Source organism: Arvicanthis niloticus, chromosome 22 (genome assembly GCF_011762505.2).
Source record: "Arvicanthis niloticus isolate mArvNil1 chromosome 22, mArvNil1.pat.X, whole genome shotgun sequence".
In the NCBI taxonomy this organism is placed as follows: domain Eukaryota; kingdom Metazoa; phylum Chordata; class Mammalia; order Rodentia; family Muridae; genus Arvicanthis; species Arvicanthis niloticus.
In genome coordinates, this window is record NC_133429.1 from 13,588,732 (window position 1) to 13,607,482 (window position 18,751).

At 41.0% G+C, this 18,751-nt stretch overlaps 1 protein-coding gene and 1 pseudogene across 6 annotated transcripts in view; both read left to right on the forward strand.

Moving 5' to 3' along the window:
- Bltp3b (bridge-like lipid transfer protein family member 3B) overlaps window positions 1–18,751 on the forward strand; it is a 66,918-nt gene that overhangs the window by 30,081 nt on the left and 18,086 nt on the right. For 3 of the 6 annotated variants that reach the window (XM_076919953.1, XM_076919956.1, XM_076919954.1), the window contains 8 exons: window positions 2,025–2,214; window positions 3,373–3,513; window positions 5,827–5,997; window positions 9,562–9,742; window positions 12,117–12,200; window positions 14,433–14,612; window positions 15,217–15,335; window positions 18,514–18,655. In XM_076919953.1, coding sequence (XP_076776068.1) covers window positions 2,025–2,214; window positions 3,373–3,513; window positions 5,827–5,997; window positions 9,562–9,742; window positions 12,117–12,200; window positions 14,433–14,612; window positions 15,217–15,335; window positions 18,514–18,655 — 1,208 coding nt within the window. Of the gene's footprint in view, window positions 1–2,024; window positions 2,215–3,372; window positions 3,514–5,826; window positions 5,998–9,561; window positions 9,743–12,077; window positions 12,201–14,432; window positions 14,613–15,216; window positions 15,336–18,513; window positions 18,656–18,751 lie in introns of all 6 variants that reach the window. The other 3 variants (XM_076919951.1, XM_076919952.1, XM_076919955.1) reach the window with 1 other exon arrangement.
- On the forward strand, window positions 12,424–14,012 carry LOC143436460 (small ribosomal subunit protein uS4 pseudogene; annotated as a pseudogene).

An 18,751-nucleotide genomic window follows, 5' to 3' on the forward strand; every position in this document is an offset into this window, starting at 1 on the left:
GGTGCACTCTGGAGAGGCACAGCCTCAGAGACTTCATCCCAGATTGCTTCTCACTGCTGATACGCCTTTTCTGCCATTATTCCCTAGCCTAATGATATTTGGGCATCGGCTCACCCTGTTGGGCAGAATTCTTGCTGACCAACATGAAGATGAGCTTTCATGAATTAATGCTCGATGAATCAATTACTTTATTGCATTCATGATTTGATTCAAATAGTTTTAAGAAGAAAGTTTAAGGAGATGGTTTTAGTTGTTTTGCTAGAGAAATGTAATAGAGTTAGAATCAGGACTAGAATGTCTCACCTCATAGAATAGTAAGTAACGGCTGCATAATTAGGAATACAGTGAGCTTTCATAAATTATACTAAGAAGAGAAATAGGCTTGGGACACATTTGTGATCAAGGAAAAAGATTCTTTTTAGGTTAGGTCCAAGGATGAAGCAACAGATGTATACTATGGTAAAGCCAGGCCATGTGAAACTGTTGCTTTGAACTTATAATGAGCTTATAGAATGAAACACTGCTTCGAATTTACTATTGACATCCTTCTGTAACTTTCCTTTTGTGTAACATTTTATTTATGAGTTGGTGTTATAAGAACTTTTGTCTAGAAGGTATAAATTGCCAGAGAGAAGAAATAAAGTGTGGTTTTTGGGGCTCTGCCCCATCCACTAAATGCATATATGTATATATGTCTGTCTGTCTATATGTGTATACATACATATGTGTGTAAGTTTGTGTGTGTGTGTGTGTGTGTGTGTGTGTGTGTATGGACTTGTTAATATTGATGACACAGGTGGTCGGGCCTGGCCAAAGTGTGTGTGAGTATGTGTGTACACATGCTCTTCTTCCTTTTTTTTTTTCTCTCTGGCTCATGAAGAGTTAGAGAACTTTGAGCCTCTCACCTGGCCTGCTGGCCAGTGAGGAGCCACAAGAAAAGGGCCCAGGTAACTTCGCCTTTTTTTTCTTAATCTCCTGCTGCTCTCAGCAGGAGTTAAATTGCTGAAGTCATTGGCTTATGCTTCTGCTGCCTTCCCAGGGAATTTGATCCTGGGAAGCCCCCAGCATTATTGAAAAGTTGAAATAGATTTTAAAAAAATTTATTTTATTTATGTGAGTATACTGTAGCTGTCTTCAGACTCATCAGAAGAGGGCATCATTACAGTTGTGAGCCACCATGTGATTGCTGGGAATTGAACTCAGGACCTCTGGAAGAGTAGCCAGTGCTCTTAACAGCTGAGTCATCTCTTCAGCCTTTGAAATAGATTTTTAAAGAATTCCTTGTTTAAGAGGCTGGAGAGATGGCTCTGGAGTTAGGAGCACTTGGTGCTCTTGTAGAGGACCCAGGTTTGGTTGCCAGCACCTGCATGGCTGTTTACAGCCTTCTCAGACTCCCGTTGTAGCAGTATCCAGCATCTTCTTCTGTCCTCTGGGTACTTACATACACAAAGGCAAAATACTCATGCATATAAGATAAAAATAAATCTTAAAAAAAAAAAAAGACTGGTAAGATGGCTCAGCAGGTGAGGGCTACAGGCGTGCACACTGTGGAAGGAGAGGACCAACTCAGACTAGTCATTACTTCCCACGAATTTGTATAATGTTACCAGAGAGAAGAAGTAAAGTGTGCTGAGATGCCTCAAAGAACTGTGTTTATTGCCGTTGAGCTTAGCTTTGGACCACATGGAACAGTGACAGAGAAATGGCTTTCATGGTCATTCTATAATTTCTCCTCTATCTAGAAACTTAGTTTATATATAGTATGGACTAAAATTTTGCATTTGATAGAATGGTTCGTTTTTAGACTGGCTTGTCTGAAAGAACCGGAGAAGAGGTAGGAACACTTGCAAGATCATAGAAGGGGAATGTATAGTGAGACTGACTGTTGCGTTTCTCACTTTGGGAAATGTGAGTTGGATATTAAGCATTTCATATGTGGACTTGCATGCGATCATTAGCCGACACTTTTTAATGACTTTTGTCTTCCTTTCATGCATTGTATTTTGTTTTGCTTTGTTTTTCAGCGAATATGGCTTTGCTGAAAAGGTTGTTGAGGGAATTACTGTTTCTGTCAATTCTATCGTCATCAGAATCGGAGCGAAAGCTTTCAATGCCTCGTTTGAGCTTTCTCAGCTCCGTATCTACAGTGTCAACGCACAGTGGGAACACGGAGACCTGAGATTTACTCGGATTCAGGATCCACAGAGAGGAGAGGTAAAAGACTTGTTTCTTACTAAAACCCATTTTAGTCAGTGTAAATAAACAGAGGCATTTAAAATTACATCTGGGACCTGTGAAGATGGCTCAATGGGTGAGGGCACTTGCTGCCAAGTGACCTGATACGTCTCTGGAACATGGTGGTAGGAGAGAGCTGACTCCTTGCTGAGGCATGGGTACCCACACATATGTACACATATCTCCGCATGCCCACAATCAGTTTAAAAGCTCAGTAGAACACGTGGAGGAGGCTCAGCAGTTGGAGCACGTGGTGCTATTGAGAAGGCCTGCGTGTGGTTCCCAGGTACACTACAGACTCACAGGCACCTGGAACTCCAGTGCTAGGGTGACCTGACTCCCTTTGCTGGCTTCTACAGGTGCATGCACACACAGTACACTTACATACGCTTAAGCGGATACATCTATGGTTGCCAGGAATCACGTTCTAGTTGGTTATTTTCTTCTGGACTTATAAGTAAGTATCCTTTTATAGTAACCTAAATTATTTAATTATAAAAGTTGATATTTTAGTGTTTTACTACATAAATCTTTGACCTTATGAAAGTAGAGTCCTACATTTTAATTAAAAACATTGCGTGTGTACATGTGTGTATGTGCATGTGTTTCTGTGTGTCTGTGTACTTATTTATATCTGCATGTGTGTGTCTGTGCATGCATGTGTGTACATGTATGTACCTGTGTATGTATATGTTTCTGTGTACATATCTGCTTGTGTGTTGGTGCATGTACAGGTGTGTGTGTGTTTACCATGGCATGCATGTGGAGGTCAGAGAACAACTTTGTGGAGTCAGTTCTTTCATATTTATGTGGGTCCCAGGGGTCAAGCTGAGGTCAGCCAATCACAGTGAGCACTGTTAGCGTTTGCTCCTTTGCATTTTATTCCAGCATGTTTTGGTGACGAGTCTAGTGCTGCTTGTTGTTGATGTTGTTTTCTAAATGAAATTACCAAAAGTCTTACAGATGAGTACAATTCTGAACATATGTTATTGAGTTTGAAGAAGCATATAAAAGTAGCATCAATATTTTTAGAATGTCACAAAAATTAGTTGGGAATGTGCATGTTTTATTTGCTTTCATAAATGTACACTTTTCTAATTTTGCATGAGAAATAGCTAATCTCTGTTTTCTCCTTAGGTTTTGACATTTAAGGAAATAAACTGGCAGATGATTCGAATTGAGGCAGATGCTACCCAAAGTTCACATCTTGAAATTATGTGTGCTCCCGTTCGGTTAATAACTAATCAGTCAAAAATCCGAGTCACCCTTAAAAGAAGAGTGAGTAAGACCGCCTTCTGGCTCCCGTGATGGCTGAGCGTGAGCAGGAGAGTCAGGGGTGTCTGTCACTGTGTCACTGTGTGCTGTGAGAGAGTGAGCAGGAGAGTCAGGGGTGTCTGTCACTGTGTCACTGTGTGGTGTGAGGGAGTGAGCAGGAGAGTCAGGGGTGTCTGTCACTGTGTCACTGTATGCTGTGAGGGAGTGAGCAGGAGAGTCAGGGGTGTCTGTCACTGTATCACTGTGTGCTGTGAGGGAGTGAGCAGGAGAGTCAGGGGTGTCTGTCACTGTGTGTGTGCTGTGAGAGAGTGAGCAGGAGAGTCAGGGGTGTCTGTCACTGTGTCACTGTATGCTGTGAGGGAGTGAGCAGGAGAGTCAGGGGTGTCTGTCACTGTGTCACTGTGTGCTGTGAGGGAGTGAGCAGGAGAGTCAGGGGTGTCTGTCACTGTGTGTGTGCTGTGAGAGAGTGAGCAGGAGAGTCAGGGGTGTCTGTCACTGTGTCACTGTGTGCTGTGAGAGAGTGAGCAGGAGAGTCAGGGGTGTCTGTCACTGTGTCACTGTGCTGTGAGAGAGTGAGCAGGAGAGTCAGGAGAGTCAGGGGTGTTCTGACACTGTGTCACTGTGTGCTGTGAGAGAGTGAGCAGGAGAGTCAGGGGTGTCTGTCTCTGTGTCACTGTGCTGTGAGAGACTAAGCAGGAGAGTCAGGGGTGTCTGTCACTGTGTCACTGTGCTGTGAGAGAGTGAGCAGGAGAGTCAGGGGTGTTCTGACACTGTGTCACTGTGTGCTGTGAGAGAGTGAGCAGGAGAGTCAGGGGTGTCTGTCACTGTGTCACTGTGCTGTGAGAGAGTGAGCAGGAGAGTCAGGGGTATCTGTCACTGTGTCACTGTGCTGTGAGAGAGTGAGCAGGAGAGTCAGGGGTGCTCTGACACTGTCACTGTGTGCAGTGTTCAGACAGAGTTGGCAGGTGAAGGGGGACTCAGTGCCACCAGTCGCCTGTGCTTGTAGAGAACTAGCACAGTTACAGCACTCTTCATCTGGTAGGTGGGTGAATAGATTCTTTCAGATTCCTGTTTCTGGATATTTCCTGTGTTAGAGTTTCATTTCACAGGCTGGGAGTATTGCTTGTGGTAGAATGCTTACTTAGCATCAATGAGACCCCGAGTTCAGTCCTCAGATGCAGCTAGGGAAAAAAAAGAAGTTGAGGAAGAGGAAGCAGAAATTTCTCTTCCTGAATTTTGCTCAACAATGGTCTTTTTTATCCATAGCTAAAACTTTAGCCGTCAGTAGGTTTTTAAGATTTTTCTGGAGGGGCAGATGTGGTGGCACATACTGTTAGCCCACCCCTTGGAAGGCAGGGTTCCAGTTCCAGTTCCATAGAAAGGCCCTGTCTCAAACAGAAAAAGATGATGCTGGTGACTTAGATAACTGAAGAAAGCAGCAGTAAGAGGATCAGAGCGTGAAAGTCCACTGGGGCTGGTGGTGAGACTGAAGGAGGAGAAGATCCTTTAAGAAACAGGCCTGTTTAAAGCCTCTGCAGTGTGCTGCGCTCAGTGTCACTGCACAGTAACATACGTAACCGCAGTGGGCTCCATGGAAGGGGAGTTTCTGTGAACTGAACAGAGAGGGATTCCCTGAGATGTGAGGTGTGGGCGAAATGACCATTAGGTGTTCGACAAGTTGTTAATTCCTCTTTCTTCTCAGGTAGGATGAGCTCAGTTAACAGAAGTGATTATGATCTGTGACATTGCACATAGAAATTACATACATGTTATGTAGTCTGTACTTAAGAAACTTGTCACTCTTTCTTGTAGCATGGTTTCTAGCTTTGAGAAATATTCTATTATGTAGGAACTCAGTAAATATTGGTTTTATCGTTTATCTTGTGGAAGTGATATCCATGCCATGCTGTGTGTGGAGGGGGTGTTGGGCCTCTCCTTCCACTATGTGGACCCCAACGATTGCCTCCTGAGCCAGCTTGATGCCTTAAATACTTATTAAATGAAGGCAATATCCAAATTCACATTTAATTCAACTAAAAAACTTTATGCTTGCTGGAGAGATGGCTCAGCAGTTAAGAGCACTGACTGCTCTTCCTGAGGTCCTGAGTTCAATTCCTAGTCAACCACATGGTGACTCACAACCATCTGTAATGGGATCTGATGCTCTCTTCTGGTGTGTCTGAAGACAGCTACAGTGTGCTCATATAAACAAATAAATCTTAAAAAAAAAAGTTAAAAACTTTATGCTTTTAAAAAAATGTAAGTGTGTTATAAGTGCTATTCTTGGATTAATTTTCTAAATCCTTTTTCTTACAGTTAAAAGACTGCAATGTCATTGCAACAAAGTTAGTTCTAATACTGGATGATTTGTTATGGGTTTTAACGGATTCCCAGTTGAAGGCTATGGTGCAATATGCAAAGTCTCTTAGTGAAGCAATAGAAAAATCAACAGAACAGAGGAAGAGCATGGCTCCTGAACCTACTCAGGTATGCTACAGAGTCACAGAATAAAAGACTACGTAACTAGTTTAACCAATTAGATTGGTGAGCTGCTATTTCCCTTTTATGATATTGTGACACTGACATTAAGTATCTCCTTTATCTGAATCTGATGCAGGATAATGTTATATGTGACATTACTGTGTGTCTCGTGCTTATTTTGCTTGGCGCTCTTTGTAAGGCGGATAGAATCATCGACAGCGTAGCGTATTTGATGGTGTCGTGCATGGAGGACATAGGAGTCTGTTGAGTCACTGCGTCATCACGCTGCACCTGTTTCCTCGGGACAGAGTCTCTGTCCCTGAGCTTCTGTTGGAATGGCAAGCAGCCCCAGTCGTCCTGGCGCCACCTCTCACAGTTAGAGTTGCAGTGCCCCACTGTTTACATGAGGGCTGGGGACTTGAACTCAAGTCTTTATACTTGTATAGTAAATGTTTTTATGCACTGGGCAATCCTCTAGCCCAATAATGCTTTTTAGAAAGAAAAAAAACTCAATGAAAATAGAAACCAAACCCGCATATTAGAAGAGAAGGCACTGAAGGCCGACGGCACAGGTAGCTAGCTGTCTGGAGACACTGACATTGAAAGCAAAACATCTGTTAGTATTCTCTCTCTCTCTCTCTCTCTCTCTCTCTCTCTCTCTCTCTCTCTTTTTGGTTTTTCGAGACAGGGTTTCTCTGTGTAGCCCTGGCTGTCCTGGAACTCACTCTGTAGACCAGGCTGACCTCGAACTCAGAAATTTGCCTGCCTCTGCCTCCCAAGTGCTGGGATTAAAGGCATGCGCTACCACCGCCCAGCTGTTAGGATTTTCTCATGGCCAGTGGTGGGTGGGGAGGAAATAAGGAACATCCGTTTACCTGAAGAAAACAAATTTTTCAGATTTTCCCAGTTTTAAATTCTGATTGCTAATACATGAACATTTTTGTAGAAGGGATGTGGAAAATTCCAGTGTGTGGTATCTTTGATTTTTTTATTAAAACTAGAAAAAATTTCATAACTTGTAAAATTTTTATGAGATATAAAATCACACTTCTGTGAGTTTTTTTGTTTTTAATGCTGTGGTCCCTCTTGGCAACCTAGCTCATTGGTGCTGGAGCTTGGTGTGGCATCACTGTAGTCCTTCAGTGCTGTTCAGAGTAGTGTTGCTGTCTGCCTACCGTGGGACCCTGCCTTCAAGAACCTCGGAGTGATGGAGAGTATAAAGACAGACCCGCAGTTCCACAGAAGCCTCAAGGGGAGAAGCAAACAAGGGCCAGATGGAGACATGGAAGAAGTGCAGAGTTGTACCTAAGCAGTAGGACTGCAGATGTTTTATAAGGAATGTCATTAGACTGTGTCCTAAAAAGTGAGGAGCAAAGCTAGGGAGATGGTTCCCTGGGAAAAGTGCCTGCTGAGCCATTGTTAGGATCCGAGTTTGGATTCCCCAGCACCCACCTAAGGCCAGGTGTGATAGAGTCATTTTTAGTCGCAGCCTTCCTGTGGGAGATGAGCAGTGGGGCTCCTGGGCCCGGGTGCAGCACGCACAAACCCATGCTTTGTTCCCAAAACTTGCATTTTAAGGAAATTGAATTCCACACCTTATGTGCTCTTTATTTCTCCTGACTGCCTGAGAATATGCTTGTTTTAGATGTTACATGAGTTCTCCCGTGCCATGAGCGCAATGACCCTACTTAAGAAACAAAAGGCACTCTCTTACAAATCTTCAATCTGTGATGGACTTGTCCTGGAAAAACAAGTATTTCTGGGAACAAGGCAGGAAATTTGAGCTACTTGCTGACAAAATTGAATGATTCTCTTGAAAGTGACAAATTCCATTACTTTGTTTTGAATCCATTTGGAGGAGGAGCTAGCATATCTCAGGAGGAACTAAAAGGATTGGGTTATTGCAGGTAATATACTATGCTGAGCACAGTATGAATCCCAGCGTGTTAAAAGCACCAAATTTCATTTTAAAGGCAAATTCTTTATATAGTGAACCATCCATGCATCCCTGGGATGAAGCCTACTTGATCGTGGTGAATGATCATCTTTGATGTGTTCTTGGATTCGGTTTGCAAGAATTTTATTGAGTAATTTGCATTGATGTTCATAAGGGAGATTGGTCTGAAGTTCTTTGTTGGGTCTTTGTGTGGTTTAGGTATTAGTGTAACTGGCTTCATAGAACGAATTGGGTAGTGTTCCTTCTGTTTCTATTTTGTGGAATAGTTTGAGAAGTATTGGTATTGCTTTTCTTTGAAGGTCTGACAGAATTCTTCACTAAAACCATCTGGCCCTGGCTGTTTTTGGTTAGGAGGCTTTTAATGACTGCTTCTATTTCTTTAGGGGTTATGGGACTGTTTAGATGGTTTATCTAATTCTGATTTAACTTTGCTATGTGGTAATCTGTCTAGAAAATTCCACTTCATCTAGATTTTCCAGTTTTTTTGAGTATAGGCTTTTGTAGTAGGATCTGTTGATTTTTTTTTTTTTTTAATTTCCCCAGTTTTTGTTGTTATGTCTCTGTTTTCATTTCTGATTTTGTTAATTCGGGTACTGTTTCTGTGTCCTCTAGTTAGTTTGGCTGAGGGTTTATCTATTTTCTTGATTTTTCTCAAGAACCAGCTCCTAGTTTTGTTGATTCTTTGTATAGTTCTCTTTGTTTCTACTTGGGTGATTTCAATTTGATTATTTCCTGCCATCTGTTCCTCTTGGGATTATTTGCTTCTTTTTGTTGTAGAGCTTCCAGATGTGCTGTTAAGCTGCTAGTATATGCTGTCTCCAATTTCTTTATGAAGGCACTCAGAGCTATGAGTTTTCCCCTTAGCATTGCTTTCATTGTGGCCCATAAGTTTGGGTATGTTGTACCTTCATTTTCGTTAAATTCTAAAAAGTCTTTAATTTCTTTATTTCTTGCCTGGTCAAGTTACTGAAGAAGAGTTGTTCAGCTTCCATGTGTATGTGGGCTTTCTGTTGTTTTTGTTGTTATTGAAGACCAGCTTTAGTCCGTGGTGATCTGATAGGATGCATGGGATTATTTCAGTCTTCTTGTATCAGTTGAGGCCTGTTTTGTGTCTGATTCTATGGTCAGTTTTGGATAGGGTACCATGAGGTGCTGAGAAGAAGGCATATTCTTTTGTTTTAGGGTGCGTTAGAACAAGAGGACAGGGCTAGTCCAGAAGAAGTGTGTGCGTGGATTTTAGAAAATAGCTTGAAAGAAATATCAAGCCAGATTGGAAAGCAATACCTACGTCTTCCAAAAGTTAGAGATAAGACCTAACTTGTACAGAAGAGGAAGCAGCTTTGACTGAAGAGGTGCGGGTAAAGCACACTAGGAATGTAAATATGTACAGATGTATACTGAAATTTATTGGGCTTATAGTCAAATTGTGTATAACTCTCCAGTTTTTAATCTAAATTATATTTTCATATAATTTAAGGCAACTGAGCTACTATACAAAATGCACTGTATAGTGCTCATTTTCCATGAGTTTATTGCTGGAAACATTCAGGTTTGCTTGTACGCGGTACTTTAAGGATGCAAGTGTGCAGTGATAATGTGGTTTGGACTCTTAGAGCTCTGCAGTCACTTCATCTGCACAGCACGTCAAGACCCCACAGGCTGCCAATGCTCCCGACCTAAGCGATGCAATTGTGAAACTCTTCAATGACTTTGATGTGAAGGAAACCTCCCATCATCTAGTGATTTCCCATCTAGATCTACACATCTGTGATGATATCCATGCAAAAGAAAAAGGTAATCTTAAACCAGAGTATTTTGGCTTTTGTACAAATCGACTACAAAACTGTTGTTTATTATATGGAGTATATATTGCAGAATATGAAACATTATTTAAAATATTTTATTGGTATGAAATTTTATTTGGCTTTACTAGTTAATACTTCATCTTTTTTTTTTTTTAAGATTTTATTATTTAATGTATGTGAATACATTGTCGCTATCTTCAGAACACCAAAAGAGAGCATCGGATCCCATTACAGATGCTTGTGAGCCACCATGTGGTTACTGGGAGTTGAACTCAGGACCTTTGGAATAGCAATCAGTGCTCTTAATTGCTGAGCCATCTCTCCAGCCCTAATACTTAATGTTAATTAACTGTTGGCTATCAATGCTAACAGTAAAATTAGGTTTAAAAAACTAAGATTGGCCAATGTGGTCAATTCCAGCACTGAAGAGGCAGAGGAAAGCAGATGTCTGAATTCCAGGCCAGCCTGCTAGAACTACATAATGAAATCCTGTCTAAAAACAACAACAAAGACTAATACATGGCATCTTTGAATAACTTAGAATAGTCTTCTGAAATTATCTATAAATGGTATCCTATAGTCCATGAGTATTTGAGCATTGTGATTAACCACCTATCGCGATCCTGAGTTCTATTGGTATTTTGCCTGCAAGTGTGTCTGTGCACTGGTATGTGCTTGGTCCCTCTGAAGCCAGAAGAGGGTGTCAGATCCCATGGAACTAGAGTTATAGATGGCTGTGAGCTGCTTTGTGGGTACTGGGAATTGAACTCACCTGGAAGAGCAGTGGGTGCTCTTAACCTCTGAGCTATCTCTCCAGCTCTATATCCATGTTCTTTATACACATAAAGAGAACTATGTCTTTGTCTTTAACACTGTGTCCTCTGCCCTGTCTTCCCAGCATTCATAAGGAAGCAGATTCCTTTTGTCTGTGTCTCTTGCTTTTATTCTCAGTAGACATGAGTAACAGGGCAGGCAGAAAGCTGCTCTTGGTCATTTAGAAAATCCAGGTTCCACACTTGCAGTGCTTGATGTTTCTGTTTGTTTGCCACAGTGTAAGTGGCCCACTGACTGGGAGAGTTCTGTAGGCAGGACAAACTCAGGGTTTAGAACCAAGCTGGAGGTCTCTTTACAATTAAGGTATTTGACCTGGGTTCTTCAGGCCTATGTCAGAACATCCTTTGGATTTTACTGGTTTTAAAGCTAAGGAAGTCTTAAGGCCTACACACGTAGCAATTAGTCTAGTTATCAGATAAAGCAGGAGGAATGGGCTGACAGGGAAAAGGTAGAGGGCCTGGCCTAGTGGCTCAGGCTTACAGTCACAGCTGCTGGAAGCTTGAGGCAGGAGGATCCCAAATTCAAGTCCTTCATGGGCTACCGAGTGAACTCAAAGTGAGTGTGGGGTAAGTCGGTTAGACTGCCCTTTTCATGATTACTTCTTAAGTTAGGGATACGTGTCTCCAGAGATTGAGCACTTGCATGGCACATGACAGGCCCTCGGTTCAGTTGGTCCCCAGTACTGTCAAAACATGGCAGGGGCTGAGAGCCAAGAGAAGATGTGGGGGTTGTAAAGGAATCTGTGTTCATTTTCTTTGTCTACTTTGTGTCGTTTGGTTTATAGTTGTTATTTTCTGCTGTACTGTGAAAAGGGAAAACGAGAAAACTTTAAAGCATAGTAACAAAATAAGATGTTAACACTAAGCACTTTTTCCTCAGTACTTTCTAGGGTCCTCCACTCCTGCTATTAATTACTCCCTTCAAAGTCCACTGGCTGATGTCTCCACACTGCATAGGTTCTGCAGTTACTTCTGCTGCAGTGAAATTCTAAATACTCTGAAACACTCACCAGCTTGCAGAAAACTCATCTGTGGTAAATCTTAACTGAGACATATCTATTAGCGCGTTTATTTTACCTGTTCGGCAGGCTTAGCTGCAGCATACAGAGCACTACCTCAGAATCCGCTCACAATATGCCATGAACATATCATACCACTTTCAGATAACCAAAACAGAAAACATTTTGAGTTCTGAAGCAGCTCTGAACACCTGGAGGTCAGAGGACAGCGTCTGGGAGTCTTTCCACCCTGAGGTCAGGGAGTTGAGCTCCGGCCATCAGGCTGCATGGCGAGCGTTCTTACCCGTCCAGCCGCCTCACTGACTGCTCCAGATGGCCGGATGAGGACCGTGGAGCTTTGCCATGGTGTACTGACGGATGGAAACTGGGCTAACACATGACATTGGCTGTGTATATTTCCCATTGCTACTTGGACTCTGATTTTCGTGATGCTTTTTTAATGGTAAATTCAGTGTTTCTAATACTTGCTTAGTGTTTCTCTCCCCCCCCTCAATTCTTTTTCTCTTCCCAGAGTCGAATAGACGTATTAGTGGAGGTGCTATGCAACTCTCTTTCACACAGCTGACCATAGACTATTATCCTTACCATAAAGCAGGTGTGTATAATAACTTATTTAAAATATGCAAATCTCACTTTTAAAACATTTTAAAATGTATGTTTTAACTTATTAAGAAGAAAAGAGATCAGATATTGTTATTATCTTTCTTTTGGCAGCATTTTATCTAGAGTATAGAATTACCTTAGAAATATATTGAAGTATAGATTATTAGAGACTGCAATTGTTAGAAACTGACCAGTTTGGACTAAGGTATTACCAAATGGTTGAGAACTTGAATAACATGTTTGAGGCTATGGGTTTGACACACACACACACACACACACACACACACACACACACACACATATACACAGATATATACACACACAGACACACACACTCAAACACACATGTACATACACACATATGCACACACACACAAACACACACAAGTTGAAGGGGAGAAAGAATTAAAATTATCTAAATAAATAATAAATACATTTTTGTTTTGTTTTGAGACAAGGTTTCTCTGTAGTCATGGCTGTCTTGTAATTAGTTCTGTATACAAGGCTGTCCTTGAACTCACAGAGATCCACCTGCCTCTGCCTCCTGAGTGCTGGGATTAAAGGAGTGTGCTATCACATTCACCATAAAAACATTTTTTAAAGCTTATAAAAATTTAGAATACAGCAACATGCATTTGTATCACTGGAAGCTGGGTTTGTTGCAAAAACCTATGTGACCCCATGGAGACCCTTTGAGAAATCGTATCTCCATCAGAATCTAAAGTTGATTGGAGAGTTATGGACTCCAGAACAAATGTGAGGTGTGGAGGGTCAAATTTACCCTGGCCAAGATCTGTAAGGTGGTCCGGGAGCTGTTGACACTGGATGAGAAGGATCCTTGGTATCTGTTTAAAGACAACACTCTACTAAGGTGACTTGTTTGTATTGGGGTGCTGGATGAGGGCAAGATGAAGCTGGAGTATATCCTGGGCCTGAAGATTGAGGATTTCTTGGAGAGACAGCTGCAGACTCAGGTCTTTAAGGTGGGCCTGGCCAAATCTATTCACCATGCCCGTGTGCTCATCTGCCAACGTCACATCAGGGTCCACAAGCAGGTGGTGCACATCCCATCGTTCTTTGTTCCTCTGGACTCCCAGAAGCACATTGGCTTCTCCCTCTGTTCTCCTTATGGTGGTGGCCATCCAGACCGAGTGAAGAGGAAGAATGCCAAGAAAGGCCAGGGTGGTTCTGGAGCTGGTGATGTTGAGGAAGAGGATTATTAATACCTTGGTGCACTGGAGGATTGTCTAGTTTTCCAGTTGACAAATAAAACAGAATTAAAAAAAAAAAAAAGAAAGAAATCCTGAAATATTATAGGACTTTAAAAAGCAGTGACAAAGTTGTGTTCAGGCTTTCCCTGTAGTTGCCTGTCATTTTTGTATCAGCAGGGACAGATTTAGAAACTCCGCTGTTTGTCTTGGTTTCTTGTGAAGGGCTGTGTTTCCAGTCCTGTCCTAATTGGTAATGTTTACAGAACCTGGCAGCCGGATGCTGTGCTGTCACAGGCCTGTAGTTCCAGCATTGTGATGAGGCAGGAGGATAATAGCTATGACGCCTCGGTCACACTAGGAAGCATTATCTCCAAGGAGGAGAAAAGCCTTCTAACTATGGAGATTATTTTTAGTTTAGAGGGTTAGACTAGTCATAGAGCAGATTTTATTTTCTTAACTTTTATATGTACCTAAAACTTCTCTAAGTTGTTAAAAAAGAAGCCTACCCTTGATTTTGTTTTGTCCTCTCAAAATGTGTTAACTATTTATGATTGGTAATTGTACTGTGAAGTTTTGTTGTTTCCTTAAATGCTTTGACAGCCATCAGCTTATCAGTTCATGTACTAGATTATAGCTCGTCACTTTATAAGTCTTTGAAAGGTTCTTTTTCCTGGTATTTTTCTAAGATTGTTTATGTTAGATGATTGACAGTTAATTGAGCATTTAATGAAAATTGCTTGATTTTGTAGTTTTGAATTGAGCATTGATTGTCTCACCAAGTGTGGGCTCTGGACTATTTGCTTTTGATACCCTTTCTTGTGTTGCTCTTGTTTTTGTCAGAGAAGTAAAAAATACATATATACATAATATATATGACTTAAGCCTGTAATCAAGACCATGTCTCAAAAGAAAAGAAAACTGGCTCTCGAGAAAAATGGCTGTTTTGTGAAAAGCATTTCTGTAACAGAGTAAAAATCATGCATGCAGTAAAGTTCCTCATATTTGTCTTGCAGGAGATAGTTGCAGTCACTGGATGTATTTTAGTGATGCAACTAAAACAAAAACCGGATGGGCTAATGAGCTCTTACATGAATTTGAATGCAACGTTGAAATGCTTAAGCAGGCTATGAAGGACCATAATTTAGGTTCTCCTAAATCCCCGACACATGCCTCTCCCCAGCACACACAAACAGGTATTTAACCTATGACATGCCCCAATATTCAAACGGTGGGAGGGAAGAGGGCATGAGAATATATTTTTATAAATATTTCTAAGCATTATTTTAAATTTTTAACAGTTATATAGGCTGAAACACTTTTGAATAATTTTATTTTTAATAATGTGCATGTGTGTATGTTTATGTATGGGTTTACGCACATGAGTGGAATGCCTTGGAGTCAGAGAAGGCATGGGATCCCCTGGAATTGAAGTTACAGGCAGTTGTGAGCTGCCTAACATGGGTGCTGGGAACCAAACTTGGGTCTCCGTAAAAGAGCTATGGGCTTTAACTGCTGAGTCAGCCTTCTACTTTTAAGATTGATAGAACCAATAATAACAATAGTCACTTATGATATTTATATTCTTAAGTAGCTTGTTAATTTTTCACTTTAGCATTCTAAGAGAGTGGCTTAAGTATAATTAAAGATATGATTCTTGTTTTTAAAAATGATCATTATATCCATGTGCATTACTTTGAGCAATTTGGCATTCATCAGCTTCTAGCAGCTTTCCCTACAGCAGGTTACCTATGAAAAGTGATTTCATGACAAACTAAAAGGAGCTTTTGCTTCTCACAGAGAGAGACTCCGCTCTGAAGGGGACTCCTAAAACACCTTCAGTATTACCTCAGCCGTCGAAAGCTAAGCTCATGTCTAGCTCTGTTGTTGTTAGACTTGCTGACTTCAACATATATCAGGTATGTAGTAAATCTCCCATTGTATAAGCAACCCAGCTAACTAATACCATCATCTATCTTTAAAGATCTAGACTAATTTTATGAAATATAATTATATGGGTTAGAAAATATCAGTTCGTTGATTTTTGTTATCTTGACTGACACAAGATGAAGTCAAGGGAGTGGTGCTGAGGCTGTCATCATTGCTGAGGGTTCTTCACCAGTTACAGTCTTGGGGTTACCTAAATTACACGCAGCCTAGTGCTGCGCTTGAAAGCCTCAGGTCTCACTGAAATCTCATATTCATTTGGCTATATAGGAAAATGATAGAAACTAGAACCTGCCATTGAAACAATGCACAGGGTACATTCAGACCGTCAACGTAGCTCAGCGGCAGACAGCTTCCTTAGCATTCGGAAGGCCCTGGCTTCCTCCCTAGCACCAGGTGCAGGTGCATGCTGTCGACTTGGAGTATTGCTTTGTGGTTGAACCATCCTGGAGTAGACTGGTGGGAGATGACCCAGTGTTTTCCCTGACCTCTAACTACTAAGAGAATTATCCAGTGTCGCCAGCCCAACCCACAGTCTTCTAGTTTTTATAACTATCAGTTGGTGTTGTGAATAGGAAATTATGGGTTCTGATTAGCTCTAGGGAGCAGGAGCAAAGCCCAGAGCACTGGGAGACCAAGTTTCTTAGAGCACAGTGGTGTGTGTGGAAGAAGCTGAGACACTTTTCTTGCTGTGCTCAACCGTCGTAGATTAAGTGCTGTGGACGGACTTCTCTGTGAGGAGCTCTGCCTCACGTGTCCTGTTTACTCATCATTCTGTGATCAGTCATCACTGATCCACCACATAGCCCAATATCTCCATCTTCAGGGCCAAAACATTATATTGCTTTAAAAATAAAAACATCTAGATTCAGATAATCATTTATACAGTGTTATTGTTTATTGTGGTAAGTTTTGCTGAAAAGTTTCATTTAAGTATATGTAAAGCCCTGATTATTTTCTTATTGCGCAATAGCTTTCTTTACAAATTGTTTATATAATGCAGCTCATTTACTTGCTGGTTGCTTTATTTTTCTTTGTGACAGACTCTCATGTAGCATAGGCTAGTCTTGAGTGCCCTATGTAGCTGAGGCTGGCCTTGAGCTGTGTTTACTTCTGCTTCTACCTCCAGTGTCCTAGGGTTAAAGGCATGCACCACATGCCTAGCTTTAAAGTAGACTTTAAATTTTAACATTGAAATAAAACCAAATTGTTCATAGTGTGATGAAGAAACTCTGTATTCAGAAACATTTTAAAAACCACAAAAGTAAAAAGTGACAGAAAGTAGTGATATTTTCATCATCATTGCAATAACAAGAAAATATGCTTTTGTTTATTAGGTTGACAATATTGAGAAGGGTTTGTTTCTTTAATGTGCAGAAGGGTTTTAAATTATACAATGTAAATTGCCTTAAATCTATTTGTACAAGTAACCAGAAAGTTTGGTTATTTCAAGAAACATTGTCAAAAGAAAATATACTCTACTAATGCTTCATGTAAGAAATAGATAGAGGTGGAGCTCACAAGATGCCTTAGCAGCTAAAGGGATCTGTTCCAAGCCTTGGTTTGATCCATGGGACCCACGCCGTGTCAGAATGAGAGAACTGACTCCATAAAGTGTCCTCTAACTGCCACATGTGTACCATGGCATGTACAGTTCACACACACACACACACACACACACACAACTTAATGATGATGATGATAATGATAATAATACTGATAATAATAATAATAGAAATAGAAAAGGGATATAAACATTTATTGAACAAATGAAACAGTTAAAGCAATTTCCAACCCTACTAACTTAGCCTTCATAAATAAATTGATAAAACTTCCCTGGTTGAGAGCTAGTGCACTCTTTTTTTCAATAGTGGCTTTCAGGTGTGCCAGCCTTGTAGCTAAGGTTGACCTTGAACTTCTTTTTCTCCTGACTCCACCTTCAAAGTCCTGGGATTGCAGGCCTGGGCTGTGCAGTGACCAGCTGCAGATTGAGCTCGGGTCTGTTGTATATGCTAAGTGGGTGCTCTGCCGACTGAATTACAGCCCCAGCCTCCCCAGCCTCCTCAGCCTCCCCAGCCTCCCCAGCCTCCTCAGCCTCCCCAGCCTCCCCAGCCTCCTCAGCCTCCCCAGCCTCCCCAGCCTCCCCAGCCTCCCCAGCCTCCCCAGCCTCCCCAGCCTCCCCAGCCTCCCCAGCCTCCCCAGCCTCCCCAGCCTTCCCAGCCTCGTGTGGAGACATTACTTTGATGTAATTACAAATGAGCCATTTGGTAAACATAGTCAAAACAAACAAATACACACACACACACACACACACACACACACACACACACACACACACACACACACACAAAAGCCAGGACCTTAAAAATAATAGTTCTCTTGGAAAATAATTAAGATACCAAATGACTTGAGTGAACTATTTCTATTATACTGTGTTTTACATCAATTATTTCTATAAAGTTGACACAATTTTCCATTATACTTATTTTAAAATTATTATTTGTTGACTTAAATCTATTCACAATGTGTGAGTAACACCACCATCTACCTGTATTACAAACTTTTCTTTTCTGTATCACAAACTCTAAAACTCATAGTAATAGTGAATCTATGAAGCATTATAAAGAACATACTGAGAAACCATTCTGACCTTGATTCTGATCTGTGTCCAGAATCTGCAACTTATTTATCTGTATTGACTAATAACAGACACTTACTACTATTTCCCTGTCATTTTAAAGACTCAAAATAGTAAGTTTACCGAAGATAGTATACAAAGTTGAGTTTTTAATTGATAAAGATCCGAATGGTTATAGAGATTTCCGAATGGCTCATGGATATTTCATTTTGGACATTATTTTTGCACATTTATTTGTATATTTAGTGTGTCACTGACACCCACAGCCCTGCACACAGCTCAGCATATATGTAGAGGTTGGAGGACAGCTTGCAGTTCTCTTCATTCACCATGTGGCTTTCAGGGCTCAGGCTTGGCATCGAGTACGTTTACCCGCAGAGCCCTCTTGCTGGCCTGGAGGTGATTTTAAGAGCTTAAAAGTGATGGGTATGTAGGTTGCAGAAATTCTTTGGGAAAAAAAAAATTTTTTTTTTTTTTTTTTTTTTGATATTTAAGCAAACTTGTTTTCTCAGGTCTCTACAGCAGAACAATGTCGTTCTTCCCCTAAAAGTATGATTTCCTGCAACAAAAAATCTTTGTATCTTCCACAAGAAATGTCAGCTATCTATATAGAATTCACAGAATATTACTATCCAGATGGGAAGGATTTTCCAAGTAAGAGAGTTTACTTTGTTATTGTTTGTTCATTACCGGATTCTTTTGATGAATATTTTAGCTATTATTAATTTATGCAGGAAAATTGTCTCTTAT